The following is a 12,683-nucleotide window of genomic DNA, read 5'->3' on the forward strand; positions in this document are numbered from 1 at the left end:
TGATGTCTCCATTCCCTCCTTCAGGGAACAAGGGTTACATACGTAACCGAGACGTTTCCTTTGTTACAGCTGTAAACAAAGCAGTGCTGCGGGTATTAACACTATTTTAAATGCATTATACAGAGGCAAAATTAAAAGAAAACGCCATGTAAACTTTTCTGAAAACAGTCAGTTCCCCTCAGAGATACATTCATATAAACCCTACCCCCAATTCAATATTTATTATTTTCTTCCAATATTTTGCGCATTGTGAACAGTGACGGCAATTTGTCAATGGCAGTTTGTCAACTGTGACAAATTCGGCCAGTGACAAATTCATCAACTGTCCCGAGCGTCTTTCACGCTGGCCCCGGCCATCGGGCAGTCCTTATTGTCGAGCCCTGATTTCTCTCTGTTTATACAAGCATTTTCTCATATAATAAAATAGAGTAATATTACACAAAATGATGACATTCTTATTACCAAACCTTCACTTCAGCTTATCAGTAGTAAACAAAAATTTTGTTACCCATATTTGTAAGAGACTTACATTTTGTAACAGAAAAAGGAAGCTTTGGTAGCACATGAAAACCACAACTCTGTTTACTCAAAGCTACAGCTTTCAGAAAGCACAGGTTCGCGCTGCTTTGAAATACCGTTATTAGACTACTTGGACACCTAGGAGTCTTGCAAACCACTTGAGATCCAACGAGATTCTTGTCACTAGATGAGCAAATATCCCTCTCATTCTTTGCCTTGTTTGCCAAAGCCTTACTCTCTTCTACAGTACCTCCATCTAGAGGCACATTGAGGAATTTTTCCCTACTTCAAAAGTGAAAGACAGAAGATGTTCTCTATAATTCTTACCCTTTACCACTTACTGGTCTTTCTAAATCAGAAGATTCAAAGTGAGTTCAGAAGATTCAAAGTGAGTTCACCAACCCCTTTTTCCATTCTCTACTGTCAGTTTGTGTCTCCAGTTTTCATGTGTAATGTTAAGTTCAGCGTTTTAATAATGTTATATGTGTCAATCACAGCAAAAACAGTGTTTTTGCCCGTCAGGTTTAATCTTTTTGAGGTAAACAAACTATAGCAGAATACAGAGTTTTATTAGAGAACTATGCAAGGGAGTGTATAACATACTTGTAGCATACTATGTTAATTTGTTGCATTTTCTTTTACCTTTATGTATTTATCTATTTTGTGGAAGTTATAATGATAATGTACGCTGTATACAACCAGAATGGACACCTCTAAAATGGTTTACAGTACAATTGCAAGAGGAAAAAGTGCTATATTTCACTTTACATTTGTACACTCTGATCCTTAATGGTCATATCTATTTCTATCCATAGCTTTAGATCCATCTGTTTTCTTCTAAATGACGACGAGTTACATTGAGACTTCTCCATGATCTTAATACCTAAAAACAGAAAAACACAAAGCAGGTGTTAAATGTTTCACATTACTTATCAATAAATGCAATCATTTAATTCAAATATTTAAACACATTTATCACCTGTAGTAACTGGGTTTGAAGGGGCCATATTTACTCAAGCCCATGTATTTGGCTTGTTCATCGGTAAGCTCAGTCAGGTGTGCATCAAAAGTCTGAAGATGCAGGCTTGCAACATACTCATCTGGTATACAAAATAGTGAATCAGTTCGTGATGTCATTTTATCCAAATATGATTTGGTACATTATGAAATATGGATGAACAATATTGAATTCTGGAAGTCCATTGCATTGTTACCCAGTTTCTTGGGAAGAAGATAGACATCTTGCTTGTAACGGCCCTCAGGAGCATTGAATAGCTCGATCAATGCCAAAGCCTTTTAAAAAGTATACAGACAACTAAACATGTCAACACATTTGAAGAGACAACCTATCCATTCACTATCCACAAAATAATTTCAAATCCAATATGGCCCAAGGCTGTCATGCTTCCATTTACATTGTGTCGTACTAAATGCAAATGTTCTTTTAAAAGTTTTATTGCTCTGCCCAGCTAGTCTTTAATGTTTAGGCTAAGTAAAAGTGTAAGAACTTTAGCCTTTAGGCTACCAACTTAAAACCTAATTTAAATGAATGTATTAGCAAACTGCTTCCATACCTGTGTGGTGGCTGTGATGGAAAGCACGTATATGGGTACAGTGGAGGAGCTTAGATTAAGAACACGGCCCTGGAATCAAACAGGGTAAAACAATAACTTTGCCACTAACGTTAATGACCAATAAGCCATGAGGGTTGTAATGAGGAAATGTAGATTATAGCTTAACTTGATTTACAAATGTAGGATATGTTCCTAAATCCATTGGTTTGCACTAGTTTGTAGCGCAAATAGCTTTACCGTTTACTGCATTTTGTTATTTTTCTAGTGATTTACAGTTAGTGGATAATGAATCAGAAATCTTGCACATTTACAGGAAATAGCTTCCTAACATGATGAAAAATGAGGTGAATATGTTTTATTTTTTTCACCTCTGCAAGGAGTACTATTCTCTTGCCATCAGGCCAAATAATGTGATCCACTTGCGCTCTCACATGTTGCCATACTAACTCTGGGGTTCTCAGACTGTTCTGAAAATTCAGACAAATGACAAGAAATGCGACCAATTAAATTGCAAGCATTCAACTGTCATCACTAATCGTGTGTTATATCGTGTCCTACAGCCACTTACAACATCGATTTCTGTATTGGATCGTCCCATATTGCAGACAACGCAGCCATTCTTCATTAGGTCCATGTGTTCCCTCACAACAACGTTTTTGTTACCTGTGTAGACAAACGGTCAGCTGTCAAAGCAAACAGTGTAAGGCAATTGTACAACAAAGGCTTGTGTTTTATTTAGGATATTGCACAACTTGCCTGTGCAGGTGATGACCATGTCCACTTGTCTTACAACATCACCTAGTTTGGCCAATCGAAAGCCATCCATGCTAGTCGAAATACAATTGGCTGTCAGGGGTGATACTGTGGAAAATATAACTTTATGGAGAGTTTTTCAAATAACTAATATCTTACCATGCTTGTAGAGCACAGATGGGGTCGATTTCGGTTACATACACAACAGACCCCATCGCTTTCAGAGCTGCAGAACAACCTTTTCCCACCTGTGGGCACCAATATTTACACTTACGCACACAAAACAGATGGCAGGTGACGGACACTGTTCTCAAGTGGCATATTGACAATAGAAACCATAATTTATTTGAATCAGGAGACGTACTTCTCCGTATCCACATACAGCCACCTGCTTTCCCCCAAACATGATATCAGCGGTCTTTTTAAGACTGAGAGAATAGGAACAAGACAGAAAGTAGGTTTAATCATATAAATACTGTGCTTTAATGGAGAAATACTTGCATTGTTATCTTACCTATCCAGAATGGACTCCCTGCAGCAGTAGAGGTTGTCAAATTTTTGTTTAGTGACCGAGTCATTCACATTTATGGCTGGCACACATAGTCTTCCAGCTTTAGAGAGGTGATGAAGCCTGATATATGTGATGCAAAAACATTAGTGTCTAATTGACAACCCTAGTGTCAATTCAGTGTAATCATCTTTCCACCAAATGTGACAAATAACGAGGATTAGAAAGTGACTCAACCTGTGAATGCCTGTGATACTTTCTTCAACAATACCCTTGACTTTCTTGAAGAGGTGAGGATATTTTTTGTATATCCAATGTGTCATATCTCCTCCATCATCGAGGATCTAAAGAAGAAAAGACCATTAAGGTGAAAACAAACAAGATAAGAGACACTATTGATCCTTGAAGCGAAAGCGGTCCCATATCACTTAAAGGCAGAGTAAGTGATTTTTCAAAAACACTTTAGAAAACTGATTCGGGCCGAATCGCAAAACAAACTTGTAGCCAATCAGCAATAAGGGGCGTGTCTACTCGTGATGTGGAGGAGAGCGCGTTCAGTGCATGGGACGGACATTAGCCGAGCCGAGCGACAGAAAGATAGAGATGGCGGATAAAAAACAAAAGAGGAAAACGTCCCTTACTCTGCCTTTAAGGCAATTGTACCATGTTTGGCTCCCAGCCCTCCACATTTACACAGCGATCAATACACCACCAGAAGTCATCCTCAGATTCTCCCTTCCATGCAAACACTGGAAAATCTGCCAGAGGGCAAGACAAGGGAGAAATCAAAGAAGGTAAATAATCACATGCAAAAAAACTCAAATCTGAATCTTTTACTTTAAAAATTTGTGACAGTTAGACTAGGAGTTTCTTTTACCTTGCTCTGCTAAAGCAGCTGCCACTTCATCCTGAGTGGAGTAAATATTGCAGGCTGCCCACCTACACTGAGCCCCTAACACCATCAGAGTCTCAAACAGCACCTGTTGAGTAAAAAAATATATGTATATGTGTATATATATTAGCCATTACTCCTCTTTTGAGTGTCACAAAATCCTTCATAAATCATTCTAAAATGTTAATTTGGTGTTCAAGAAGCATGTATTATTATCAGTGTAAAAACAGTTGTGCTGCTTAATATTTTTGTGGTAATAGAAAGAGAACAGTCAAAAGAACAGTATTTATTTGAAATAGAAACCTTTTGTAATATTATGAATGTCCTTACTGTCAATTATAATCAGTTTAATGGATCCTTGCTGAATAAAAATATTAATTTCTTTTAAAAAATCCTACTGACCCCAAACAGTACAACAGTAGTTTAAACTGTATTTTTAAATACTGTATTTTGTAAAGTTTAAATATGTATTTATTATTACTTATATTTATGTATTTTTATATTGTATAATCAGCTGAGGTAGGGGGATATGGGAGGTGTTGGGGGTTTCATGTTTCATGACCTTGTAAAACAGGTTTTGTTTCTGTATGAGTTTTTTTTTTCTGTCAGCACGATACAGTATAGATTCAAAATGCAGTGAAGGGAGTACAGATGACACTTACAGCTGTCTGGGCCGTGACGTGGGTGCATCCCACTATTTTAGCCGCTGCCAATGGTTTCTCACCCTGGGCAGCTTTTCTCAAGGCCATCAATGCAGTCATCTCTTTAATTAATAAAGGTACATATATATTTATTACTTTTTTTATATACTGTACAATGCATATTTCCTGTTTTATAACCATACTCTATGCCTACCATCCTCGGCAAGTTCTATCTCTCGACGACCAAAGCCTGCCAGTTTGATGTTTTTGATGCAGAAGTCCCTGTTCCCTGTAGAGTTAATCTGTTGCATGTCTCGAGGAGAGACCACATCTTCTGGATTTTCTGCATCTGAACCCCCTGAAAAATGAGAAACAAAACAAGAATGGAAATTGGGATCAAAGATTGCGATGAAAATACAAAGAACGGCCAAAAATATACATTTTCCAATTTGATAGAATTTGTGTGGCATCTACCTGAGCTGTTACTGTCTGTAGAGGAATGAGAAATAGAGTGGGACAGGGAGCGGCGTCCCGTCTTTGTTAATCGACTGTCGAATTCTCGCGTCTGCTCAGGATACTGGATTTGCTAAGGAAAAAAAAATATATATTTTTTTTGTATATTTAATATAATGTCATTTATATAATGTAACCTTTTCCTGCAGAAAAAATAATAGAATAATTATAATGCTTTTAGACTCTAATGGTAGAAATATTGAAATAGCATTACATGCACAGAAACATATAAATTTCAGGTACAGGCAAGAGATCTTAGAGACCAAATATACAGTAACTTGCTCACTAACTTACACATTTAAGAAAGAAAGAAAACTTGAAATTAAGCACAGCAAAATATTTATGTGTTTGTTTGTTAGGGTAAGCACTAGTAGTCGCATTGTCTACTAAAATGCATTTATATTTAAACAAAGGTGCTGACACTGCTCCAATATATAAGCAAATAAAATAAAACTAAATAACATTTAATAAAAATTGAATAAAATGATCTTGAGCACCAGGATAGTACAAATCTTTTCACAATCTACTATAGAGTTATGAATGAAATTGTTTTGTCATATTCAGTAAACCAATATAACATCAGTTCAAAATTACTAAATTAACTTCTACCAATAACAAAAAAAAATTATAACCACAAGAAGGACTATATCTGTTTCAGTGCCGCAGTTTTAAGTCTTATGACCTAACAAAAAAGCAAATAGATAGATCGCAACTTCCATCTAAACAGATTAGAAATACCTTGATGTTAAGAGATAACACGGCATCTTTTGATTCCCTGTTTTTAGTGAGACTAACCAAGCTGTAGACTTTCCTCATGGTGTCTGATCCTCTTGAGAAATGCGTAGAATAACTCCCACGTAAGCATTTAAAGGCTGAGCCACAACAGTAATTGTCATGCCATGATGTTAAATGAGCAGGCTAGAGAAGCATGGATCCACTGTCCGATGAAATCCTACACTGTGAGACCAAAGCCTTTACAATAAATCCAGAGTTCTCTGTCCGCTTACATGATTCGACAATGATTAAAGTCTGAGAGGTCACAAAAGTTCCCACAAGTCATTTATTAATTCTGGCCAAGTGCCACTGAGCTGCTACTGTGTGGTTTTAGTGCACTGGTCTGTGTTCAGCCCACGTCTCTGTTCAGGGTTGTTAATGATAATCAAGAACAGGTTATTCGGTTACACCTCATTTAGCAGGCGTTTTATCCAAAATGACTTGCTGTTCTCTTACTAAAGGGACAGTCCCCTTGGAGCAACCTGGCGTCAGGTGCCTCTTTCAAGGGCAAAATGGAGGTAAGGCAATTCAAGGCTTATGCTTTCTGCGGTTTAAACTCGGCGCATTTAGTTTATCAAACCAGAAACTTACCCCTACCACATGTGGTATAAAAGAGACAGTTTGCTTCTCACAGAGAGATTTCCTTTGGCACACCCTGGGGTCAAGTGTTTAAGGACAAAGTGGAGGTAAGGAAACTAAATGGCTCTCAGATTCAAGGCTTTTTGGTGTTTAAACCCAGCACATTTAGGTTACTATACCCAGATATGTATCCTTACCCCACCTTGTAAGAAACAAGCAGTTCGCTTCTCACAGAGACCGTCTCCTTGACACAACCTGGAAGCAAGGGAACTCAACAACATTCAGATTCATGGGTCTCCCTTTCCAAAGTCGGACCTCAGCACTTCTATACTTTTATTGTAGTGCTCCTGTGGCTCAGTGGTAGAGCATTGCGTTAGCAGTGCAAAAGGTCATGGGTTCGATTCCCAGGGAACACACATACTGGTAAAAAATGTATAGCCTGAATGCACTGTGTGCTCCTGTCAGTGGTAGAGCATTGCGTTAGCAGTGCAAAAGGTCATGGGTTCGATTCCCAGGGAACACACATACTGGTAAAAAATGTATAGCCTGAATGCACTGTAAGTCGCTTTGGATAAAAGCATCTGATAAATTAATTAAATTATATACACTCCAATGACCAAATCATATATTTAACCCTTTGCAAATCGGGTATAAAACAGAACATTGACAGTTCTGTTGCTTTAGGGACATTCCCATTGAAGGGATCAAGCACTTTGTTCAAGGACAAATTGCTGGTAAAGAACCTACACAACTCTCAGATTCATGGGTATCCCATTCCAAGGTTTGACCTCAGCACTTCTATGCTCTCCAATGACCAGAAAAGACATTTAACCCCTTCTAAATCTGGTATAAAACAGGAAATTGACAGCTCTATTGCTTTAGGGACATTCCTGTTGAAGAAACCTGGGATCGAGTACATTGTTCAAGGACAAATGGTGGTAAAGAACCCAAACAACTCTAAGATTCATGATTCTTCTTTCCCAAAGGTTGACATCACTTTTGTGTTGCCAGCCAAGTTTTGAAACAGGAACACAGTAATATGTTGACAAGGGAGACTTACAGTATTAGTTCATTGCATTTATGTCATAAATTTTGTCTGTTCTTACATCATAATGTACAACATTAAACAGTACTTTAATGCCCATTGTACTTATTCAGCTTCAGTGGCACTTACTCTTTTTGTTCTTGGCGCTTCAATGACGGCTCCAACATTTTCATCGAACACTTCCTCGCTGTTCTGCATTTTTAGGAGCGCAGGTCGCCGGTTTGTAGCTGCCTCCAGCATTCTCAATAACTTGGAGCTAATTGTTGGCGGTTGTGAGGAATCTCCATCTCCAGCTGTTTCCAGAGCAGAGGAAATTGCAGCTTCACCATTATGGCTACTCTCTTCCATGCTATCGTCGTCTTCCAATGGTGGAGTTGCAGACCGGATCTCTGGTTTGCTGTTGAGACTGCTGTCCATGTCAATGTCTTTAGTGTTGGTTACAGACAGTTGCTCTTTTGAACAAACGGGTCTTAAAGGTGTGTAAACATTGCCTTCATATAACTGATTGTGGAAACAGAGAGTAAATGGCATGGGGGTAGAGGAGAGGTTTTATACCCTTGGGCTTGGTTTACTTCTGTTTGATACTGTAATATTATTCTTATATTATTCTTCTTGGCTGACAAAGTTGTTCTTTTGAACTTTTTTCATCAAAGAATCTTGAATAAAATGTGTCGCCGTTTATATGAAAATATTAAGCATAACAACTGTTTTTAATATTGATAATAAGAAATGTTTCTTGAGGAGAAATCAGCATATTAGAATGATTTCTGAAGGATCATGTGACACTGAAGACTGGAGTAATGATACTGAAAATTCAGCCATGCCATGACAGGAATAAATTACATTTTATAATAGAAATTCAGGTTAATTGGGAAATTTTTTCCCAGTCATCTCAATGGCAAAAAGTATCCCAATTTATCTGAATTTGCCTCTACAGCTATTTTAAATTGTAATAATATTTCACAGTATAACTATTTTAGTGTGCAAATACATTTTATCTGAGCAAATACATTTTATTTTTGATGAGCATAAGAGACTTCTTTCAAAAACATAAATTTTTTTACTGACCCCAAACTTGTTTAAGTAAGCAATGAGTTGACTCACTTTGCTTGAAAGTATCTGAGGTAAACAAAACCTTTTATTTAATATACTTATATTCACTTGTCAGTTCAGATTCACTTTTAAATTAGTGCTTGTGTATGACATTATCACTTAAATATAGCTATAATAGTGGTGTTTTTTTTATTTCCATGAGTTTTCAGACTATCATTAAAGTAATACAACGTTTGAGGAAAGATCTGTTTACAGGAAACTCGCCTGTTGTGTTGGCTAAATACAGAGTGACAGAAATCATGTGTCTCTTGAGATTAAGGTTGCTCCATTTAACAGGTTTTTGCTTTCGTTTTAAAAGTGTAGCTACAAGCTGGATTTTAATTGCTATAACGCTAACTTCTAACAGATTTAAGATGGACATTTTTCTAGATAACACTGACAGATCCATAAATCTCTCAATTGTAAGGTGGTTGTCTAAAAGTATAGTAGCTGCCCGTTTCTACCTTTCATGGCTTATTGATTCCTAGCTGCCACTAGATGAGGCTTTCATCAATCCTTATAGAATGTCCTGACATTCATTTTTGGATGAAATCAAGGCTATAAGATTATCAGATGAGACACATATAGTTTGTTGAAAACCAGTGCATATAGGCAGAATATGACATATCCAAGAGTCCTCCAATAACAAAAAAAAAGATTAGTTAGGAATATATAAGGGTGGTTGTATAATTAGGTGAACCATTCTGTCCACTATAGGATGAATGTTCAAAATAAATATATATATATATATATATATAATTCTAAAGTAATTATTCCATTATTTTAAAAGAGTAGATTATAATATATTTGTTTAATTTTCTCTTGATTTTTATTTCTAATTTATAATTTAGTTGAAATAAGATATTTATGAAATGTCTTTCATTTTATTTTGTCATGTTCTGAATGCAGCTTTCTTAGGTTACCAAGCTGTTTATTATTTGATAACCTAATTTAGAAACAACCTAGGTTTTTTGTTATGAAATCAAAGTCAATGGATAGCTGCTTTCCCGCTCATCATATCCGGTGAATGCGGAACCATTCCAGCGGAAGTAGGGAAAGTAACGCCGCCTTGTGGTGAGTTAATTCATTGCTGTTTGGAACTGTGGAATTGGATTCTTTGTCGGTTTAGGGTGAAATTTTGAAAATACGTTTTACAAATTTTCAGGCTTTTATAACATGCATGTTGTGCAGACGATCTTAATGCTGTTTGAAAAAGCTCTTAAATAAAACTGCCATAAACCCCATTAACATGGGTCTAAACAATTTTATAAACTGTCTCACTGCTCCCTCTGTTGGAATTATTCTGCTATAAACAAACATATATATATATTATATATAACGCCTATATATATAAATGCAGAAAAACTACTTCAATGTCTATAAAAGTAGTTTTATATTAGCTATCGATTTAACCTACAGAACTGATTGTTTAATAAGTCAAAAGAATAAGCAATAAGAACTTTAATCCACTTTTAAAAAAAATTGTGCTGAAAAAAAAACAATTTTTGTTACAGAAGAAAGAAGTTTAGGTGTTACATATATTTTAAGTTCTTGCTTTAACTGTATTTGTTAGTAGTTTCCATTTTCGCTTTCCATTAAGACTTCATGGGCCTTGCAGTTCAACAGTTAGATATTCATCAGTTATTAAACAATACAAATGATAAAGACAATAATGGCCTTAAGCTGAATGTTGTTTTGTTACTCTTTTGCATAGTGGGGATTTTCTTTGTTACATTGTTTAGTTGATTTTAATGACATCAAGGTAATAGTGTTGTAAGGTAGGCTGTAAAGGGACGTGTCAGTTATCCCATCGTCACAGTGATCTTTGAACTGATTGTGGCTTCATTATCTCATACCCAGCTCTGATGACACCGGACACAGATAAGGAATCCAGTCTTGATTTTGTTCCCAGGAAACATTTGGCAGCATTAGCCAGCCAATGAATGAATGGCACCGTGCTGCTTGAGTGTTATGGGTATGGCAGGGCAAACAAAAGGAAGTCTCAACCACGCCATGGCACTGTAATAAAGAAGGACACACCTATTTCTGCTCTACTGCACTGAAGAAAGTAAAAGCTTTGCCCTTGTACCTGGTTCCTACTGTACTTCAGAAAATAAGACCAACTTCGGCGGATTAAAAGTATCTGGTATGTGAATTTCATTTCAAATATGCTTGACAGTTCATAAAGCAATGTAATGTATCATTCATTTTCCAGCATTGCTAGAGTGCTTTGACATTTGGTGAATGACAAGCTTGTTCAGACATTCCACGTTTGCACTGCATTTCAGTAGAAATATCGCTTGAGTGTTATGGGTATGGCAGGTCAAACAAAAGGAAGTCTCAACCACGCCATGGCACTGTAATAAAGAAGGACACACCTATTTCTGCTCTACTGCACTGAAGAAAGTAAAAGCTTTGCCCTTGTACCTGGTTCCTACTGTACTTCAGAAAATAAGACCAACTTCGGCGGATTAAAAGTATCTGGTATGTGAATTTCATTTCAAATATGCTTGACAGTTCATAAAGCAATGTAATGTATCATTCATTTTCCAGCATTGCTAGAGTGCTTTGACATTTGGTGAATGACAAGCTTGTTCAGACATTCCACGTTTGCACTGCATTTCAGTAGAAATATCCCTGTATTATGCAAAGTCTGCAGTTCACTAATTCGGTAATTCTCTTGTTTATTTCACATGATTTCCGCAAAGTATCCTAGTGGAACGGTTTAAACCAGGATTTTAATCCCAACTAAAACCAGTAAATGCTATGAACTTGTCTTAATGGTTAGGCATGATTCAGGCTTATGATGAATGTAGGTTAACCCAGTTATTCCCATTCTGTTTGTTTCATATGAGCACATATGAAACAAACAGTAAGTCTTTTATGTTTTTATATAAGTTTTTTAAGACAAGAGAATGACAATATGGGGGTTCTCAGACTGGTCATAAATCTGACTGCTGACAAGTGATCGTGACGAATCTTAATATTATATGAATAACAGACCTTAAATATTACAGCAAACATGGTCCTTGTATCTGTATTCCATATTTTAAGTGTTTCCTTTTATGGAGTCTTGAGACAGACATCAAATAGTGTATCTGGTCATGTGACTTACAGCACACCTATTAAAATGTTCACATGCTGTTAAAACAATCTGCACTTTTACTTATATTTAAAATAGCTACAACTTGATTCAGACCCATCAAACTGAAAAGCAATTTGAATCATTAATGTGAAATGCTGTGTAAAATGGGTTAAATTCACTAGCCACTGTGTGGAAATCTTCTAGAAGGTGATACAAGACCGAAAACATATTTAAGCAAATATACTTGCTTATGCATTTGTTTGCAATTATAAACGAACATAGTCAAGCTGTTAAAATGAGTTATATAACATAACAGAACCAAGAACCATCGGTTTATGATGTATTTTAGCATTTTTAACCTTCTTAGGATAACTTAAAGACCAGTCTAAGGTGAACTTGTAAGGCTCCTTTGTGCAATTAAACTAACTCATAGTATCACACCACAGGAAAAAAAATCTCAACCTATAACTAAATAACCATAGAATTAACGGGGTCACTCATCAGCCAATCCCTAGCGCGCATGCGCATGCTGCAGACGGGCGTGTGTTGTTTCCAGTGTTGGGAAGGTTACTTTGGAAATGTAATAGGTTACAGATTACAAGTTACCCTATTTAAAAAGTAATAGTAGTGTAACTTTTTCAATTACTTTATTAAAGTAATGTAACTGATTACTTCTGATTACTTTTTGATTACTTTTCTAAATTTCTA

General features: G+C 36.4%; 2 protein-coding genes across 7 annotated transcripts in view; one reads left to right on the forward strand and one right to left on the reverse strand.

Moving 5' to 3' along the window:
• Positions 1-1,036: 1,036 nt before the first annotated feature.
• On the reverse strand, positions 1,037-6,406 carry LOC107716658 (putative adenosylhomocysteinase 3). 5 transcript variants are annotated; one of them, XM_016523155.1, is made up of 17 exons: positions 6,196-6,406; positions 5,362-5,473; positions 5,102-5,245; positions 4,909-5,009; positions 4,232-4,334; positions 4,018-4,112; positions 3,592-3,698; positions 3,361-3,477; positions 3,211-3,274; positions 3,006-3,094; positions 2,850-2,920; positions 2,662-2,756; positions 2,462-2,560; positions 2,094-2,162; positions 1,734-1,812; positions 1,499-1,619; positions 1,037-1,402 (listed from the first exon to the last, which is right to left on the reverse strand). In XM_016523155.1, the coding sequence occupies exons 1-17, from the start codon at positions 6,214-6,216 to the stop codon at positions 1,396-1,398; spliced, it is 1,494 nt and encodes a 497-aa protein (XP_016378641.1). In that variant the 5' UTR covers positions 6,217-6,406; the 3' UTR covers positions 1,037-1,395. The 5 variants fall into 5 exon arrangements, with proteins under 5 accessions (XP_016378641.1, XP_016378639.1, XP_016378643.1 ...); XM_016523153.1 differs by having other exon boundaries at positions 6,139-6,406; XM_016523157.1 differs by lacking the exon at positions 2,094-2,162 and having other exon boundaries at positions 6,139-6,406.
• A 4,383-nt stretch (positions 6,407-10,789) lies between these two features.
• The window catches only part of LOC107716731 (creatine kinase U-type, mitochondrial-like), an 11,814-nt gene continuing 9,920 nt past the window's right edge, over positions 10,790-12,683 (forward strand). Inside the window, exon 1 of one of the 2 annotated variants that reach the window (XM_016523269.1) lies at positions 10,790-11,036. The gene's annotated coding sequence lies outside the window, so the exon portion shown is untranslated. Of the gene's footprint in view, positions 11,037-11,237; positions 11,375-12,683 lie in introns of those variants that run through there. The other variant, XM_016523268.1, reaches the window with a different exon arrangement.

The sequence above is a fragment of the Sinocyclocheilus rhinocerous genome, unplaced genomic scaffold (genome assembly GCF_001515625.1).
Source record: "Sinocyclocheilus rhinocerous isolate Xijiao unplaced genomic scaffold, SAMN03320098_v1.1 scaffold1201, whole genome shotgun sequence".
NCBI lineage: Eukaryota > Metazoa > Chordata > Actinopteri > Cypriniformes > Cyprinidae > Sinocyclocheilus > Sinocyclocheilus rhinocerous.

Excerpts from the sequence above, each read along its gene's own strand:
- LOC107716658 (XM_016523153.1), bottom strand. The coding sequence starts at position 6,216 with ATGAGGAAAGTCTACAGCTTGGTTAGTCTCACTAAAAACAGGGAATCA. Across the intron at positions 3,095-3,210 it reads CTGTATGTGGATACGGAGAA|GTGGGAAAAGGTTGTTCTGC; the intron begins GTACGTCTCCTG and ends TGGTGCCCACAG. Across the intron at positions 2,163-2,461 it reads GAATAGTACTCCTTGCAGAG|GGCCGTGTTCTTAATCTAAG; the intron begins GTGAAAAAAATA and ends GTTTGATTCCAG.